The 17,974-nt window shown below is 46.8% G+C and overlaps 3 protein-coding genes across 3 annotated transcripts; all 3 read right to left on the minus strand.

The window, feature by feature from the left end:
- Window positions 1-1,282: 1,282 nt before the first annotated feature.
- LOC136552169 (homeobox-leucine zipper protein HOX6-like) lies at window positions 1,283-2,599 on the minus strand. The gene is made up of 2 exons (XM_066543701.1): window positions 2,133-2,599; window positions 1,283-1,966 (listed from the first exon to the last, which is right to left on the minus strand). The coding sequence occupies exons 1-2, from the start codon at window positions 2,493-2,495 to the stop codon at window positions 1,604-1,606; spliced, it is 726 nt and encodes a 241-aa protein (XP_066399798.1). The 5' UTR covers window positions 2,496-2,599; the 3' UTR covers window positions 1,283-1,603.
- Window positions 2,600-6,664: 4,065 nt separating this feature from the next.
- On the minus strand, window positions 6,665-9,076 carry LOC136550045 (EIN3-binding F-box protein 2-like). Its single transcript, XM_066541478.1, has one exon. The coding sequence runs from the start codon at window positions 8,854-8,856 to the stop codon at window positions 7,060-7,062; it is 1,797 nt and encodes a 598-aa protein (XP_066397575.1). The 5' UTR covers window positions 8,857-9,076; the 3' UTR covers window positions 6,665-7,059.
- Window positions 9,077-16,911: 7,835 nt separating this feature from the next.
- Window positions 16,912-17,500, minus strand: LOC136552170 (small ribosomal subunit protein bTHXm-like). The gene has a single exon (XM_066543702.1). It carries the CDS (start codon window positions 17,412-17,414, stop codon window positions 17,148-17,150), a length of 267 nt encoding a protein of 88 aa, XP_066399799.1. The 5' UTR covers window positions 17,415-17,500; the 3' UTR covers window positions 16,912-17,147.
- Between the last annotated feature and the right edge of the window lie 474 nt (window positions 17,501-17,974).

Raw genomic sequence — 17,974 nt, forward strand, 5'->3', positions numbered from 1 at the left:
GCCTTGCCGTGTTTCATTGCAAAGAGGGAGTAGTGTACGTTATATTTATATGTTTGCCGCGACGTCAAAGTCGATTTGGTATTTTCTTCGGGTAAAATACATTTTTGAACCATAATAACACATAAAACAGGGATAATGGATGCTCTCTAACTGTCAATACCAGAAAATTTTTATGCTCAGACTGGTTTATATAGAGTTATTTGACTTTTATCTGTTTGGAATAAATAATGAACATGACTATGAGCAATAAAACAATAGAAATATGAATAAATTAGTTCAAATAACTATATATAAATCATAAATAGGTAGATAGAATTGTTAGAAAATAAAATTGGTACAATTTTCATATTTTTCTGATTTAAAATAAATCATGTGGATTTTTAGACAATAAATTATATTGTTATTATTTTTATAAAATAGAAAACCACGATACCGGCAAGAGGATTAAATTTAGGGCCTGTTTGGATTGCAGGAAAAAATTCCTGTTCCTGTGTTTTTTCTGTGAAATTGAACTGATTCCTATAAAATTCCTACAAAATTCCTGTGAAATTCCTGCGTTCCAAACAAGCTCTAGTTTTTATAGTTGGAGGGCGTACTTCACCCGATTTCGTTGAAAATCGAACTGCTATATAAGTTGGAGGTTGAAAATGTATTTTATACTATTTTTTCAATGAACGCCCATTGAAACTTTGCTTGCACCAGTACCTTCGTTTGCCGTCCTTAACTTGAGTGCGATCCACACTAAACTACACTAGAGATCTCTTATCAATCAAATTAAAAACAAATATACAATGCATTTCGGCTTGACCTAGCTAAACAACGCGCCTTATCATCTGCATAAAAGAATGGCTGCAATGCTGCATGCATGTTACTTGTGTGATCTGTGCCACCCTGTACCCTCCCCCCGTACTGTACTCAGCCTTGCTGTTCGATTCCCTTCCCCTCTCCTGCTCGATTAAGAATCTCCATCCCCTGTCTTCGTTTGGCTTATAAGCCGTATTTTTTCAATCAACAAATAGTATTTTTTTTCATAATAAATTAGCCAACAGTATTTTCAGCCCGTCTTATTAGCCAAACACGTCGGCATCTTTTTGCAATCTGTACTTTCATGTTCTCTCTAATAGCTAGCTAGCTGTTCATCTACTATCTTTGGGAGAAAGAACGAACGAAGAAAGCAGCCATTGAACATGCTTGGCGAATAAAATTGACTAGCTGAGCTCGCATGTGACCTTCTCTATAAGCTCGTTTGATCTTTCTCTACATGTTCCTGGATTACATGATCTGACAGAGACGACAAGGTTGGAAGATGTTGGGGAGAGAAAATTTCGTTTGCATGCATGATGATCGATGACGAGAAGAAAGAAGAAACTGCTTGATGGACAGACCTGGACTTTGATCTAAATTCGTTTGCATGCATGATGATGACGAGAAGAAAGAAGAAACTGCTTGATGGACAGACCTGGACTTTGATCTACTGAAGCTATGTACACCGTTGCTCTGGGGCTGATCTGATGACCCCTAAGAATTCGTCCTTAATTACGTGCTTGGAACCGATCGAGTGGCCCGTTGTGATCGTCGTCGCATGATCTGACCTGACGATCGATCACTCACTGAGGGACTCGAATTCCCACCATTGCGAGCCGCTGCAGGTCTGCTCCGTCGTCGACGATGGCCAGCAGCTGGAGTGGAACTGGAACGGCTGGTGCTCCGGCGGCCCCGACGACGTGAAGCCTGCTGCGATCGGCTGCGGAGACGGCCGGAAGAGGGCTCCCACGTCGTCGTCCGTGAAGTGCGCGAACTTGCCAGCGCCACCGCCCTCGGACGAGTAGAGCGCGGCCCCAGCGGCGTCCGTTAACTCCTCCTTCATGCCACCGACGCCCGAGCGCACGTCGTCCCCGGCGCCGGCGTCCGCATTGCCGCCGTACTTGCCCCGCGGCTCGTGCAGCATCTCCGCCAGCTTCTCCAGCTGCACGCAACGCATTCAAGAACCGATCGATCATTAGGGCGAAAAAATGAACTGGACATGTATGCATGATCATCTGAGAGCATATATGCAACGGATCAACACGGGGCGCGCGCGCGCGAACGAACGAGAGATGGGAGATGAGTGACGAGCTTGACATCGTCCTGACCTGCTTGAGGAGCGCGTGCTTCTCCTTCTTGAGGGACTCGTAGCTACAGAGGAGCGTGTCGTAGTCGTCGCGGAGCGCGGAGTACTCGCGCTCCAGCTGCTTGGACTTCCAGCGCGCGCGCTTGTTCTGGAACCAGATGGCGACCTGGCGCGGCTGCAGGTCGAGCTCCCGCGCCAGCTGCAGCTTCTGCCGGGGCTCCAGCTTGGTCTGCGTCGCGAACATGGACTCCAGCGACTTGATCTGCTCCTCGCTGAAGCGCTTCTTGTTCTTGTCCAGCGCGCCGCCGCCGCCTTTTCCTCCCTTCCCTCCGGCCCCGCCGCCCACCTCCATCATCCACTCCGGCACGTCGTCCTCGCCGTCCATGGCCGCGCACGCACGCACGCCTCTCGGATCACGAGCTCACTTCCTCAGCTAGAGCTAGTACTAGTAGTGTTGCCTGGCTAGCTCGCTGAGGAGGAGGGAGGGAGGCAGCAGCCCGATCGATCACAGGCGAGGCGAGCTGGGCGATCGACTAGTTTAATCGGCGTGATGGCAACGGCGTGGCCAATGGAGCGCGGTGGCGTGTGCGCGCGCGGCCTGTCCCTCTCCAGTCTCTCTATAGCTAGCTAGCGAGCGCTGTGCCGCGCGGCCCCGCCCGCGTCGCTGTCGTGGGGCAGACAGAGGCCGGGAATTCGCTCCCGATCCCTATCCCTCGGGGGTGTTCGGATCGTCGAAAGACTAAACACGAGTCTAATGAAGCTTAATAGATTCATCTTATAAATTAGTCTTAATTTGTGCAATTAATTTTATAATTAGTCTACTTTTAATACTCCATGTATTCGTCCAACATTTGATATGACAGGGACTTGAGGTGTTCGAATTCAAGAACTAAAATTTAGTAGATGTCACATCGGATATTTAGATACTAATTAGAAAGACTAAACATGAGTCTAATTAGGTCTAATAAATTCGTCTCGTAAATTATTCTCAATCTGTACAATTAATTCTATAATTAATCTACTTTTAATACTTCATACATGTGTACTATAAATTTTAGAATGTGTAACCAAAACCCTACACCAACGACGGAGCCAGAGCCAGCGCCAGCTCGCATGCCGACGGCGGCCGCGATTTTTACCGGTGCCGCGGTGCGTGTGCGAGCAAGTGGTGGTGCTTGTTACGGCGCCGCGCGCGGGTGGGGCGGGCCAGGGCGTGCCGCTGGCGCCGACCCGGTTGGTGCGGAGGGAGACGTGCGTACGGGCGCGGCGGGGCGGGGCGGGATAAGGTTAAAAAACTGCCCGCGTGGCGTCGCGTTCCTGCGCTGCGTTGCGCTTGCGTGCGCGGGGTTGGCTGGCTGGTTGGTTGGGAAGATGGGCAGGAAGGGACGTGTCGGGCGTGCAGTGGCGGCGCGTCCCCGTGCCAGGCTAGGCTAGCTACCTGCCGGCCGCCAAACCCTCGCCCCTCGGGGAGCGCGGGGGGTTCCGTCGTGGTGGTGGCGCGGTTAACGACGCGCGGCTGAATTTGGCCGCGGCCGGCGGGGGTTGCAGGGCGAGTGGTGTCACCAGGTTGTTTCGATTCCGCGGGCGCTAGCTGCTGTTTCGATTCTGCGGAACCGAACCCTCGCTGCTCAAGACTCAAGAGCTAGCATACGGCTCTCAAACGGCGTCGCCGATCGAACTTGTCAACGTTTGCAGCAATCACCACCGGCGAAGTACATTTTGGGCTCCGGAGTACCATACACATATCACCATTTTATGCTCAGTACGATGCGTGGTCCGCGTTACACGTACTGTGGCTACTGGCTAGTCTACGTTGACGGCACCTATATAGACACGAAAGCGCCCAGGTCTCATTTTCAGTGACGCGCCTGCGCCCAAACAAAGACAGCAAGCAGATGGCGCGGTTGAGTTGGACTGGGAGGCGCAAGGCAAGCCAGCCCTGTTCCCACCGTATTTTTCCACGCAACGAACAGTATTTTTCTCTCATAATAAATCAATCAACGATACTTTCAATCATGGCTTATCAGCCAAACGAACAGGACGGTTATCAGCCTCCTGCACATGTCATCCAGGTGTCCTCCTTTTCCGGTGCCGCTGGCGACTTTTGCTTGGACCGTGTGTGTGTGATCGCTCGCTCCGTTCGGCAGCAAAGTCTGACACCGCCCTTCCGAGTCCCTGACCGGCTAGTTGGCTCTCGTTGATCCCTTCCCGGTTACTATCTTATCAAGTTGAGTATTATGCCATCGATGATGGCCCCTCAGATTTTCGTGTCTTGATAAGTTACCTATCGTGGACTGACTGACAAGGGCACACAGATAGAAAGGCCTTTCGCCGCAGTTTGCAAATGGACTCAATGCATAGGAAATTACGTTCAGGTGCAACGTCGGACTGGGTGGGCTAAGTACGCGCGTAGAGGCTACAGGTTTTCTGTTCATGTGGGTCTGGATTTCCCTGTCGTTTCATTAGACAGCTAAGAATTTGTTCAGTGCCGGGCCGGGTCTTTATATAGGCTAGGCTAAAACGATCGTATACATCGTGGATTATTATTGCTGACTGGTTTGATGTGAGAGAAAAATACTATTCTGACTAAAAATTTACGATCGTTTACGACCAAGCGAATAGACCGTATGTAGTTTAGGGTCTACGTTTGAACGTGGCTTTAATTGTGTAAGACGAATTTAAGTTTGGACAGGGCATGTACGTCTTCCGGCCGGCGCTGATCGGATGAGCTCGTGCTCATCCAAACTTTATCGACTTAGTACTTATCCCATCGTTTTCGACTTTTCGTCGGGCAAATAAGGCCCGGTTTAGTTTACAAAATTTTTAGTGAAATGATACCTGTAGCATTTTCGCTGTTATTTAGGCAATTAGTGTTCAATCATAATCTAATTAGGCTTAAAAGATTCGTCTCAGTGAATTTCGTCTAAACTGATGTAATTAGTTTTATTTTTTATATATATTTAATGCTTTATGCATGCGTCAAAGATTCGATGTGACGAAAAATCTTAAAAAAATTGCAAAATAAAGTGGAACTAAACGGCGTCTAAACGAAACTCGACCGGAGCCGATAGATAGCGGCGAACAAGAACCTACCCGACATGAATGCTGCCGCACGGCGTGGAGACTGTTCACGGGGGCCCTCCTGCTACGCTACGCTACAGCGCGCCGATCTATCGGCATCGGCTGGCCGCGTGGTGCTGGACTGCTGGTGATATCACGCGAGGCATATGGCCGGCCGGGACGAGACGGGCAGGTAGCGCCGCAGCGGGTGGCCAGCGAACGAACGAGAGGCGAGGAATCGGCCACGGCCAGCGACACGTACTACCGCTACAGTGCCTTCGGCATGGGCCCTGGCCCTCTCTCGATCGATGGATGGATCGACGGCCGCCGCGAGCGCGGGCGCGGAATCGACAAGGGCGGAAGGGCCAATGGCTACCGAATATCTCCGGTCCCCGACTGGCTTCTTCACTGAACCGTATGGCTGGCGAGATACGTATATCATCATAATTCATACATACATAGTTTCATACATGCCGCCATGTGTTGTTACTGCAACAAGTACTGCGGCCTGTCTCTGTTTTTTTTTAAAAAAAAAAAAGAAAAACCGATGAGTAGATTTGCTGGGCATATATTGGTAGAGAAGAATATAAACTGACAACCGCCACCGTGCTTGTCTGCACGGTGAATTGGCAATGTAAATCTGCTGCTAAGTAAGGCAGGTAAACGATCGAGACCGACCGATCCTTTTTTACTGCGTGAAGAGGAAGACTTTTCCTTTTTCTTTGTTTCTTTTGTCTGTGGTGGACGGACGTCGTGATCCTTTCGGACAAGCAGCGTAGATATATATGGTTTCTTCGACCAGGACAAGCCCTGGGATGAACAGCAACAGTCAACGCGGGCTCCGCTCCGCACAGGCGGATCGACGGGGACAATCTGCTGTTGACTCGTCCGTGATCTCATCGCCATCACTCGAGAACGCCAAGCCTTCAGGGAGGGAAGAGGACGATCATGGCGAACACTGAACAGTGCTGCCTGTACCCTGTACCTGAACCCCCCATGACCGACGCTGAAGGCTGAACAAATATGCTGTGATTCGTCGAAACCGGTGACTCCGGCACAGCGCCATGATCAAGGGTCATGGAGCTTTTCTATGCTTTGCTTGCTCCGAGGATCACAGAGATTACTACTTGTACTAGCTAGTAGATAGCTAAGCCAAGAGCTTTCTGGTCGCTCGCTTGTCATGATCAGGCACTGCTCATCGTCATAGGATCCATTACCTGACGGCAGCCTGATGGATAGGCATTAGATCCAAGAGCATGACACCATTTGAGGAGCATTTCAACGACAGGTAATGGCTAAAGCTAAGGTCCATTCTCAGCGATCAGGTAATAAGCTAATCGTCTGATGTAGCCGCCGCGTCGAGGTCAAAGCCCCGTCAACTGCCTGCACATTACCTGATCGCTGAGGCTAGCATGATCTCACTACCTGAGAATAGACTTGTCATTGAAACCAGATACAATGGGCATTTTCCGCCGTGTTCTCATCTCGACTTGCCACACAAATGAAATTAAATTATAGATGGTGTTGCCAATCATCAGAACAAAAAAATAAGCACGGGCTGTCGAGCACCTCTGCTGTGAGCAGTCACAGGTTCATAGATGCAAAATCTGGGCTACACTTTTGCATCTTTTGGCAAACAGAACAAGCAGTCCAGCACCTTATGCTCCAGAAATATAAACCGGAAAACAAAAGCAGCACAGCAGCTCAGAGGAGCTGTGAACATAAGCAGCAACAGGACCGACATTGTCAAGGACGATACCACATACTTCGGTTCCACAAGACGACAAAAGTTTCAAAGGTGAAATCAAAGTTTACGATGACCCTACCAGATTTAGCTGCAAACAGAAGCACACAGCCAAGTTTATTTTTCTTCTGGAGGTTCAGCTCCCTTAGTACTCGATTTCCCAGCGACGCTGGTAAATGGCAACAGCCTCCTGGGTGACATTAGGGCAACCTGACAAATTGATTCTCTTCAGGTTGGGCAAGGTTGATGCATGTAAGATAGCTAGTAACCTATCAGTGATCAAGGGGCACTCCATTAAACTAAACTCCTCAAGTTGGTGAAATCCTACAAGCATAAGAATCCTGATTTGGACATCGCTGATTTGAATATGATTCAAGGTCAACTTGATTAGATTGGGGCAAGACTCTCTGAGACACACGACAAAGTTGCCCCGGATGTTCGGGCATTCACCCAATATAAGTTCCTGCAGAGCTCCCTGGCATGATTGAGCTACAATGCAAACATGCCTGTCTGTCAAATGGTAGGATTGCAGTTCAACCTTTGTGATCCCATTGCTGTGCAGGATGCCACTTAAAATGAGTTCCATATGAGAAGCCTGACCACGTGCTGGAAAGCCAACGAGCCTAAGCTCCTTAAGCCCACGACACACCATGTTGACCCATAATAAGAGCAGCTCCATAGTTCTCTCACAGTGCTCCATACTGATCACCTTCAGCTTGGGACACTCACAGGCCACAGCTTCATCAAGATAGTGTGGCATTATCATGCCAAAATCACATGAATCCATAATCATTGATTCAATTGTACTGCTGATCAAGGACATAACTTCTATTGCAGCTTTATATGTAAAAAATAGGAACCTGACAAGTTTAATGGTCTTAAGCTTAGTGGGATTCATGGCATTGCCCAACAGCCACTTCAAGCCAAGTTCTGTCACTCCCCTGCAGTCATCAATTACCAAATGTCGTAGCAATCGAAAGTGAATTCTAGCAAAGTTAAGCATGCCTAGGTTCCGTAAACCTGGGCATTTCACCAGGATGAGGCTAGAGAGCTGGCGAAATAAGCATAATTGATGGAGGGCTGATGATTGTCTAGCAAAATTTATATGTGATTCTCCAGTCATCATGCCCTTGAGCTCAAGCTTGTCCAGATAAGGTTGGTTCATCAGTAAAGACAAGATGGCATCTTGCCCAATTTGAGGGCAGCTTCCCAGAGTAAGAGACTCAAGTCTCTTGGCATACTGCACAAGGGCTCTTAGAGATGCCTCAGTTATGGACAAGCACCCTTCGATACGGAGGAACTTCAGGTTTCTGCATTGCTTAGCAACCTGAGAAAGACCATCATCACTGATTGAAGACTGTAACATAACGAGATTTTCTAATGCAGGGCAGTTTGAAGCAATGATCCTGGCAGCTTTATCCGTGAGAGAGAGACAGTCAACGAGACAAACTGACTTCAGATTGCGGCATGCACTGGTTACAAAACGGATAGCACTATCAGTGAGCCGTGGAACTCCATCAACAACAGCCCCACATGGTGCACAATGAAGATCAAGATCAGTCACCACATCCCTTGCGCATATGTCAACAACAGCCGCTGCAAGCTTGACGTCATAAACGTTAGACAGATGCAGGCAAGGGTGAACGGCTTGATGAACACTGAAGGGGCCCCAAAAGTTTGGCCGCTGAGAGACCAATACGTTGGCCCATCTCCAACAGACAGAGGCACATGACTGCCGATCTTCTGGGTTTTCCACATGCCTGAATATTTCAGCTATGCAAGCTTCTGGCAGCTCATTTATCAAGTCCTGTGGAAGAATTCTTGATTGATAATTGGAATAACCTAGTCTTATATTGTTACAGGATTCATAAGCAGTTCTAAGGCAGCTTGATTGCCTCATGTTTCCTGCCATACAAACAATTTCGATCAGATTTGGTGGCATGAAGAAATAATGAACTGATTATGAATTGAGTTGGGAAATCTTTAATAAAATATTGGCATGCAAAAAACTCTTCCAAACAAAGAAATATAAATATATTGTACTGCAACATATACCTTTACTAATAATATGAATGCATCACAAAAGATACCCAAAAGAAATCCTAAACTCCAGAACTCTGTTTAACATTCCTAAAAAGGAACTTTCATTTGCATAAATAGCATGTACCACCTACTGCAAACATATAGTTTTTTTTCTAAGTGTGTTAGTCACTATCCAAAAACAGCAAAGCATGGTCGTCATCAGTTGTGTTTTACCAACCATATAGCAAGAAAGCAAAATTAACCTGATAATGTTATTGAAGATGATCTATCAATGTTATTTTCAACTGCCCAGTATAGAAGTTTGTTTACATATACTGGTAAAAGTTAAAGGCTTTGTTGTTGTTGTTGTTGTTGTTGTTGTTGTTGTTGATACTGGTAAAAGTTCAGAAAGCCTTAATTGCGCATGAATCCATCTTGTAGTAATGCATAATGCAAACTTTCCATTTCAAGAAATATATTGGGAATTTACATTTATTCCAATTTAATAAAACTAAGATTGAAGGGCAAGTTTGTTTGCTTTTTTTTATCAAAAATCTTCGCCAGGCAACCTTTTAGTTAGGCAAGGTGCAGCCAACCACCACCTCCATGCAATATGTAAACCCCGAGCAAGCTGCCTGTACATCTTGACTCATGCCAACTTCATTGCTAAGACCCTCATCCTCCACTCCACATATGAACTTGCACCAAACCAAACAACCAGATCACCAAAACACGGAAGATTCGAGAACTGTACATCTCTCTTCATTTTTCCAACAACAACAAAGCCTTTAAGTCCCAAACAAGTTGGGGTAGGCTAGAGTTGAAACCCAACAGAAGCAATCAAGGTTCAGGCACGTGAATAGCTGTCTTCCAAGCACTCCTATCTAAGGCTAAGTCTTTGGGTATATTCTATCCTTTCAAGTCTCCTTTTATTGCCTCTACCCAAGTCAACTTCGGTCTTCCTCTGCCTCTCTTCACGTTACTATCCTGACTTAGGATTCCACTACGCACCGGTGCATCTGGAGGTCTCCGTTGCACATGTCCAAACCATCTCAACCGGTGTTGGACAAGCTTTTCTTCAATTGGCGCTACCCCTAATCTCTCACATATATCATCGTTCCGAACTCGATCCCTTCTTGTATGACCGCAAATCCAACGCAACATACGCATTTCCGCGACACTTAGCTGTTGAATATGTCGTCTTTTCGTAGGCCAACATTCTGCACCATACAACATAGCAGGTCTAATCGCCGTCCTATAAAACTTGCCTTTTAGCTTCTGTGGTACCCTTTTGTCACATAGGACACCAGACGCTTGCCGCCACTTCATCCACCCTGCTTTGATTCTATGGCTAACATCTTCATCAATATCCTCGTCCCTCTGTAGCATTGATCCTAAATATCGAAAGGTATCCTTCCTAGGCACTACTTGACCTTCCAAACTAACATCTTCCTCCTCCCGAGTAGTAGTGCCGAAGTCACATCTCATATACTCAGTTTTAGTTCTACTAAGTCTAAAACCTTTGGACTCCAAAGTCTCCCGCCATAACTCCAGTTTCTGATTCACTCCTGTCCGGCTTTCATCAACTAGCACTACATCGTCCGCGAAAAGCATACACCAAGGGATGTCCCCTTGTATGTCCCTTGTGACCTCATCCATCACTAAAGCAAACAAATAAGGGCTCAAAGCTGACCCTTGATGTAGTCCTATCCTAATTGGGAAGTCATCCGTGTCTCCATCACTTGTTCGAACTCTAGTCACAACATTGCTGTACATGTCCTTAATGAGCCCGACGTACTTCATTGGGACTTTATGTTTGTCCAACGCCCACCACATAACATTCCTTGGTATTTTATCATAAGCCTTCTCCAAGTCAATAAAAACCATGTGTAGGTCCTTCTTCTTCTCCCTATACCGCTCCATAACTTGTCTTATTAAGAAAATGGCTTCCATGGTTGACCTTCCGGGCATGAAACCAAATTGGTTCATAGAGACCCGCGTTATTGCTCTCAAGTGATGCTCGATAACTCTCTCCCATAGCTTCATAGTATGGCTCATCAACTTAATTCCTCGGTAATTTGTACAACTTTGAATATCCCCTTTATTCTTGTAGATCGGTACCAATATACTTCTTCTCCACTCATCAGGCATCTTGTTCGATCGAAAAATATGGTTGAACAGCTTGGTTAACCATACTATAGCTATGTCCCCGAGGCATCTCCACACCTCGATTGGGATACCATCCGGTCCCATCGCCTTACCTCCTTTCATCCTTTTCAACGCCTCTCTGACCTCAGATTCTTGGATTCTCCGCACAAAGCGCCTATTGGTGTCATCAAAAGAGTCATCCAACTGAAAGGTTATGTCCATATTCTCACCATTGAACAATTTGTCAAAATACTCTTGCCATCGATGTCGGATCTCATCCTCCTTTACCAAGAGATACTCCCTTTCATCCTTAATGCACTTAACTTGGTTGAAGTCCCGTGTCTTTCTCTCACGAACCCTAGCCATCCTATAAATGTCCTTCTCTCCTTCCTTCGTACTCAAATGTTGGTAAAGATCCTCGTACGCTCTACCCTTTGCCACACTTACAGCTCGCTTTGCAGTCTTCTTTGCCACCTTATACTTCTCTATGTTGTCCACACTCCTGTCATGGTACAAGCGTCTATAGCATTCTTTCTTCTCTTTAATAGCCCTTTGGACTTCCTCGTTCCACCACCAAGTATCTTTAGCCTCACGTCCCCTTCCTTTGGTTACTCCACACACCTCTGAGGCTATCTTCCGAATGTTGGTTACCATCTTGTCCCACATATTGTTTATGTCGTCTTCTTCCTTTCAAGAGCCCCCTTTGATAACCCTTTCCCTAAATACCTCTGACATCTCCCCTTTCAGTTTCCACCACTTTGTTCTTTCAATCTTAGCTTGTTTATCCCTACGGGCACGCATCTGAAAACGAAAATCTGCCACCAAAAGCTTATGTTGAGAAACAACACTCCCCTGGTATCACCTTGCAATCCAAGCATGCTCGTTTGTCCTTTCTTCTTGCAAGGACAAAGTCAATCTGACTACAGTGTTGTCCGCTACTGAAGGTCACTAGATGAGATTCTCTCTTTCTAAAGAAAGTGTTGGCTATCATCAGGTCAAAAGCTACCGCGAAGTCTAGAGCTTCCTCCCCCTCCTGATTCCTACTACCATACCCAAAACCTCCATGAACTGTCTCGAAACCTGCGCTTGTAGTACCTACATGCCCATTAAGATCTCCTCCTATAAAAAGCTTCTCACTACTAGGTATAGCTCTAACCAGGCCATCTAAGTCTTCCCAGAACTGTCTCTTAGCACTCTCGTCGAGGCCTACTTGGGGGGCATACGCACTAATTACGTTTAAGACCATATCACCAACGACAAGCTTGACTAAGATAATCCTATCTCCTTGCCTTCTCACTCCCACCACACCATTCTTGAGGCTCTTATCAATCAAAACTCCTACTCCATTTCTATTCGCGACTGTCCCTGTATACCAAAGCTTGAAACCTGTATTGTCCACCTCCTTCGCCTTCTAACCCTTCCATTTAGTCTCTTGAACGCATAATATATTTACACGCCTCCTAGTCGCGGTATCAACTAATTCTCTTAACTTACCTGTAAGTGACCCTACATTCCAACTACCTAAACGGATCCTAGTTGGTTCGACTAGCTTCCTTACCCTTCGCACCCGTCGACTCTGATGCGAAGACCCTTGCTCATTTTTCACTACACCCGGACGCCGATGTAGCGCGCCACTAAGGAAGCGACGACCCGATCCTTGGTTACTTGACACCATGCCCAGATCACGACACGGCGCGTCACGGGGGTGACGACTCGGCCCTTGCCCATTTAACACCATACCCGGGTTCCGATATGGCGCGTCGCTAAGAGGGTTACGCCCCAACGATTTTCTTTCGGGTTTCATCTCCATTTAAGTGGCTAAGTTTTTACATTGGCTCGCCACGCCTAACACAACCCTCCTCCTTTACCAGGGCTTGGGACCTGCTATGCTGGGACACCAAAGGCGCCCCACCATTTTTCCAAACTCCCCCATTTTTATTAACAGTGCCTCAAAGCATAGTAAACAATCCATCTACATAAAAACCAGGGAACAATTCTACATCTTCCATTCTAAAATGCCCAACTATACAACAAAACGTAAGCAGTTCTTATTGATATGCTAACTGCTTCATGATATTCCAAATATTCTCAATTCATGAAAAAAGTCTATTTGCAAAAACAATTGCACAAACCCCATGCATAAACATATACATTAGTCAATCCAAGACATACGACACTTATACCACATGCAACTATTTCTACACATCAAGTATATAATAGGAAATATATTGTGCTTCAATATAACCCCTGATCAAGCCAAAATATAATCATATTGAGGTCTCTTCCCAAACTCACCTAAATCACCTAAAACTGCAAAAGGGGGAGACACTGAATAGGCACCAATGGACCTCAAGTGAACCACTTGAAAAATGTAGAAACATGGCAATTCAATTTGAGAGTTCATGTACCTAAGTGAACCACAGAAGAAGTTCGAGGACCACCGGTGTATTTTACACTTGACGAATTCCAGCAAGAAATAGAAGAGCTACATGCTACAAACTGGGGGCAGCAGAGCAAACTAGATGCATTCACCAAGACACTAAAGTACTAAACGCGAAATGGTTGGTCACTCATTGTTTAATGTTTAGGATGTGTAGAAAGCAACTACACAGTTTGTAATATAGCATGGTAGCATCAAGAACTTCAAGCATATGCGCAAACATATAACTATAGATGGCATGTTTCATACCATATTTTGAAGTGAGAAACTGATTATGAGATATGGGGCATAACTATTAGGATTTCTACTTCAATCTTTCATTGTCCTCAAATTCATTAACCAACGATTCATATCAATAATTGCCATAACAATTCAGCGCCAGCTCTAATCTCACCACAAAATGATTTGTCTGATAGCACACAACCACTACAAACTGAGCAGAGCAGAGCACATAAGCATAGGCCAGCACAGAATGCACACAAGGTAGAAAGCAAACTAGTTGCTACAATGAAGATAATCAATAGAGAATTAGCACAAACATTCATGGAGCAGCACGACACAGAGCACAACACACCAAGCACTAGAGTCTACAAGAGGAGGATGAAAAAAAATACCTGGAGCTCGAGTCTCGGATCTGGGTAGATTGGAGATGAGAGCTGGACGAATGGTAAACAGCCGAAGAAAAGAGGCGGAGGAGAGCTAGACTGCACGGCTCACTGAGGAGTGAGGATCCAGGTCGCACACGAGCAGCTGTGCTGGCATGCAATGGACAACAAACCAGTGGCAGCGGCGGCGGCTGGACGATGAGGAGTGGTTGCGGGTGGAAAATGGAAGAGAGGAACCCTAAGGTTGTAATTGGTTGCTTTCATTAGGGCCTAACCAGTGGTAAGCTTGTAATATTTGGTTACTCAAATTGGGCCTTAAGCAGGCTTAGGGCCTGTTCGGTTAGCCCGGAATCCACCCAGGAATCGTTCCAGCAGGTCAAAGGTTATATAAATTAGGCAAGCAATCCAGCCAGGAATCAGTTCCAGGTAACAGGTCCCTGGAAACCGAACGGGCCCTTAGGGAGTGCAAAAGCAGGCTCCAAACCTGCATCATGGATCATGCCAAAATTGATTGTGCTAGCTTGTGTAATCTTGCACAAACCATGGGTCCACAAGGTTGAAGTGCCCTTATGTCCCCATTTCCACTGCTTACATCGTCCCAGACTCCCAGCCTCCCAGGTCACTTACCATGGCTGACCTCCACCGTGTTCCCAAGTGCCCCCTCCCTTCGCCACCCCTCCTGGCACCCACCACGCCACCTTGACACTTCCTAACACATCGTGGCCACCGCAGATCTGGGAACCACAGGTAGCGAGCCCCCATGGCCCTTGACACGGTTGAGGTCCAGGTCGACCTCATCAACATCGTAAATGTGGAGGCGGATCATAGGGATCTCGCTGTTGCCCCTGAGCAGGAGTAGTAGGATCCCACCGCATCCCAACATAGGACACGGGGGCCTCCGTCTTGTGGGACGTGGCCACACTGACAACACCAGTGTGTGGCGAGCCGGCGAGGTACGGGTAGGATGACAGCACAGATGGATGGGCATCGAGGAAGCGACAATGAAGACGAGGTGGTGTGAACTAAGATGGAGGTGGGAAGGTGGAAGTGATTATATTTTAATCTCACCACAAGAACAAGGAGATGACCTCATGCAATACAATTCAGCCAATCAAACATAATCTTACCAAATGCAACTCCATGCAGGGCAATCAAACACCAACTAATTGCATACATTTATACTGGGTTGGGCTAACTTGGCTTGGACCCAATACAGTCTTGGGTTAACGCAAGCAACCAATCATGCCCTAAAGGGCTTACAAACAGGACAGGCCATGTGCGTGCAATTCTTCGTAGCCACATACTATTTTTTCTCGCATATGTGGCTGAGCTTGATCTCTCAACAATGCTAGTTTGCCGCCTACACGTGCTGGTCACCACCTAGAAGCAAAAACACGCAGTCCCGCTAAGGCTGAGAATAAAAGCTGAGGCTTGCCAAGATCGAGTATAAGGCATCCCATTTAATTGGCCGAATACCTCAAAAACTATGCAATTGGCATTTCTGTAGCATTTACACATTGGCTAAACAACAGCTCGGGAAAGGAGGAACAGAAAGGATGATGATGGGTATCGGAAGCTAGGTAACGGCCTTGTCAGGCCAGCAGGCCAGCCTGCCAAGCGTAACAGGCTGTTGTTCCATGTATGTTAGTGCGACAAGGCTAAGCCCACATTTGTAAGTAGAAGGTCCAACGCATTTGATAATTTGAATATGGTGAAGGGGGCCACGTACAATAGTGCCAAATTGGGGAATGGACGGTGGCCAACCAAGGGTCGAGCATAAGACTGAAGCTTGAGTTAAATCTTTTCTCCAACTAGGAAGTGAAAATCAGACATGTTCTCAATAGCACATAGTTTCAACTTGTTTTGAGCCCTTAACAGCAAATCTGGAAACGGTTTTCGTTCCTGTAGTATTTCAGAAGTCACCTATGTGTGCTTTCAGACAAAATAGGAACATACCCTTGTGGCAGTTCAAAACCAAATAATACCTTGAAAGTGAACGCCAAAGTGCCACGTGAAATGAAATGTTGTGTGCAAAAACTCCATAGGCACAAGGAATAAATGATTGATACACTCAGTCTGGCTATTGGGTTATTGGTTTGGGAACGATAAGCAGTACTGAGCTGCAGTTTAGTGCCAAGGAGGTTGAACAATACAGTCCACAAAGCACTGGTAAAGATCTTGTCTCTGTCAGACAGGATTGTTTTACAACATTATTTAGGAAGAGTTTAGCTACTTGAGGGGGCAGAGAATGGATGTTTCAGTGGAAGAAGGTATGCATATTTAATAAACCCTTGTATCCCAGCTTCGATTGGATGAATTCTGGGATTCAGAGCGAGCAAATGATAAAAATATAAGAGAATTTGGGACGCTTTGAAGAACAGCAGAAGGGAAATAAGTGAGAAGAGTTGGGGAGGAAGAGGATTTCGTTTTGCTTGGATAGTAACCCTGTAACACAGGACATACAAATAAGATGTTCATTCAGTAAGTTATAATTTTACAAAGAAATTACAGTACAAGCACATGTACCTTGAACACCTTGAAATTCAAGACACCAATAATTTGGATTTTGTCATCTTAGAAATATATACTTGGCAGTTTTTGCCATTTCATTATGAATGGCATGTGACTGAACTAAGTGAAGACAGTAGAACAACAAAGAGAGGATCCAACCTAAGCTGGTATCCTTCAACAACTCTATTAACAGGCGTGGAGAACATCATTAACTGCTGATGAGTAAAGGGTCAATTTATTTTCCAATTATGCATACACTAACAGAAGGATGGAACAGAAACATTATTTCACTTCCATCCAAAAGGATATTGCATTGGTCAAAGTTGAACCACAGCAGTTCGACAGTACATATCTGACACCACACAATTGAGAAACAATTAAAAACAAAGCAAACACACGCCCGTGCAGGCGTGCAGCTAACTGGAAACAGCGAAGTAGCAGCAACTGTTACAGTAAACCCTAGGTACTCTCGCGAACCGAGGGGGAGGGGGGCCTGGGAGTCCCCACTCAGATAAGCTTGAAGGGGAGGGGCCAGGGTGTGGAGCGGGGCACCTCGACGCGGTCCTTGATGCGCTCAATCTTCTTCTCCCGCTTGGGCCGTGCGTTGCCGTAGGAGCCCTTGAACCGCTTCCCGCGCTTGGTTTTCTTGTCCCCGCGCCCGCACGTCACCGCCTCCGCCTCCGCCGTAGATGCCGCCGCCAGTACGGGTACTGGTGGGCGCGCCGGAACCAGGCGCCGCACGAACGCGGCGGCCGGTGCCAACCGCATCGCCATATCGTGAAAGCTCGGAGTGCCGCCGCCGCCTCCTTCAGATCACCCGATTGACCGTAGAGGAGACGAGAAGTGTGAAAATGAGGAAGAGGGGTTGCATCTTGCAAGGCCCAAGACAAATTTACTAAAGCCCATTCAAAACAAATTAAGCAAGGCCCAATGGAAGCCTGCTACTGATTGGTTTCCCCCAACCACGACCATGACGCACGGACGCTCTGCGTTGTTCTTTGTAATTTGGAGAGAGAGAGAAACATCCACACACGACTATGAGTCACCGGAACGAGATCGTCTACAGTTGGCCAACTGAACTGTACTCTGCAGTTGATCATCGCAGCCGTTTGTTTTAGATCCAACTGTGAGACTCTAAAAGTAATGAACCTAACCAATTTAATAGGCCTACAGGCCGGCCCATTTTAGCCTAGCCACTCGACTCCCTGTTCCCCTACGTGAGTTGCCCCTCCGTCGCCGTTGCGGACTCCCCTGCTGCGAGTCGCGCCTCCGTTGGCTAGCACCCGGTGATGGCGAAGGAGGAGGAGGGCGGCGCGGCCCAGCGGACCATGGAG

The sequence above is a fragment of the Miscanthus floridulus genome, chromosome 4 (assembly GCF_019320115.1).
Source record: "Miscanthus floridulus cultivar M001 chromosome 4, ASM1932011v1, whole genome shotgun sequence".
Taxonomy (NCBI): Eukaryota; Viridiplantae; Streptophyta; class Magnoliopsida; order Poales; family Poaceae; genus Miscanthus; species Miscanthus floridulus.

What these genes read in the sequence shown, in the direction of transcription:
- LOC136552169 (XM_066543701.1), bottom strand. Translation starts at nt 2,495, where the DNA reads ATGGACGGCGAGGACGACGTGCCGGAGTGGATGATGGAGGTGGGCGGC. An exon ending in AGCACGCGCTCCTCAAGCAG is followed by an intron (nt 1,967 to 2,132) that starts GTCAGGACGATG and finishes CGTTGCGTGCAG; the next exon opens with CTGGAGAAGCTGGCGGAGAT.
- LOC136550045 (XM_066541478.1), bottom strand. Translation starts at nt 8,856, where the DNA reads ATGCCACCAAATCTGATCGAAATTGTTTGTATGGCAGGAAACATGAGG.
- LOC136552170 (XM_066543702.1), bottom strand. Translation starts at nt 17,414, where the DNA reads ATGGCGATGCGGTTGGCACCGGCCGCCGCGTTCGTGCGGCGCCTGGTT.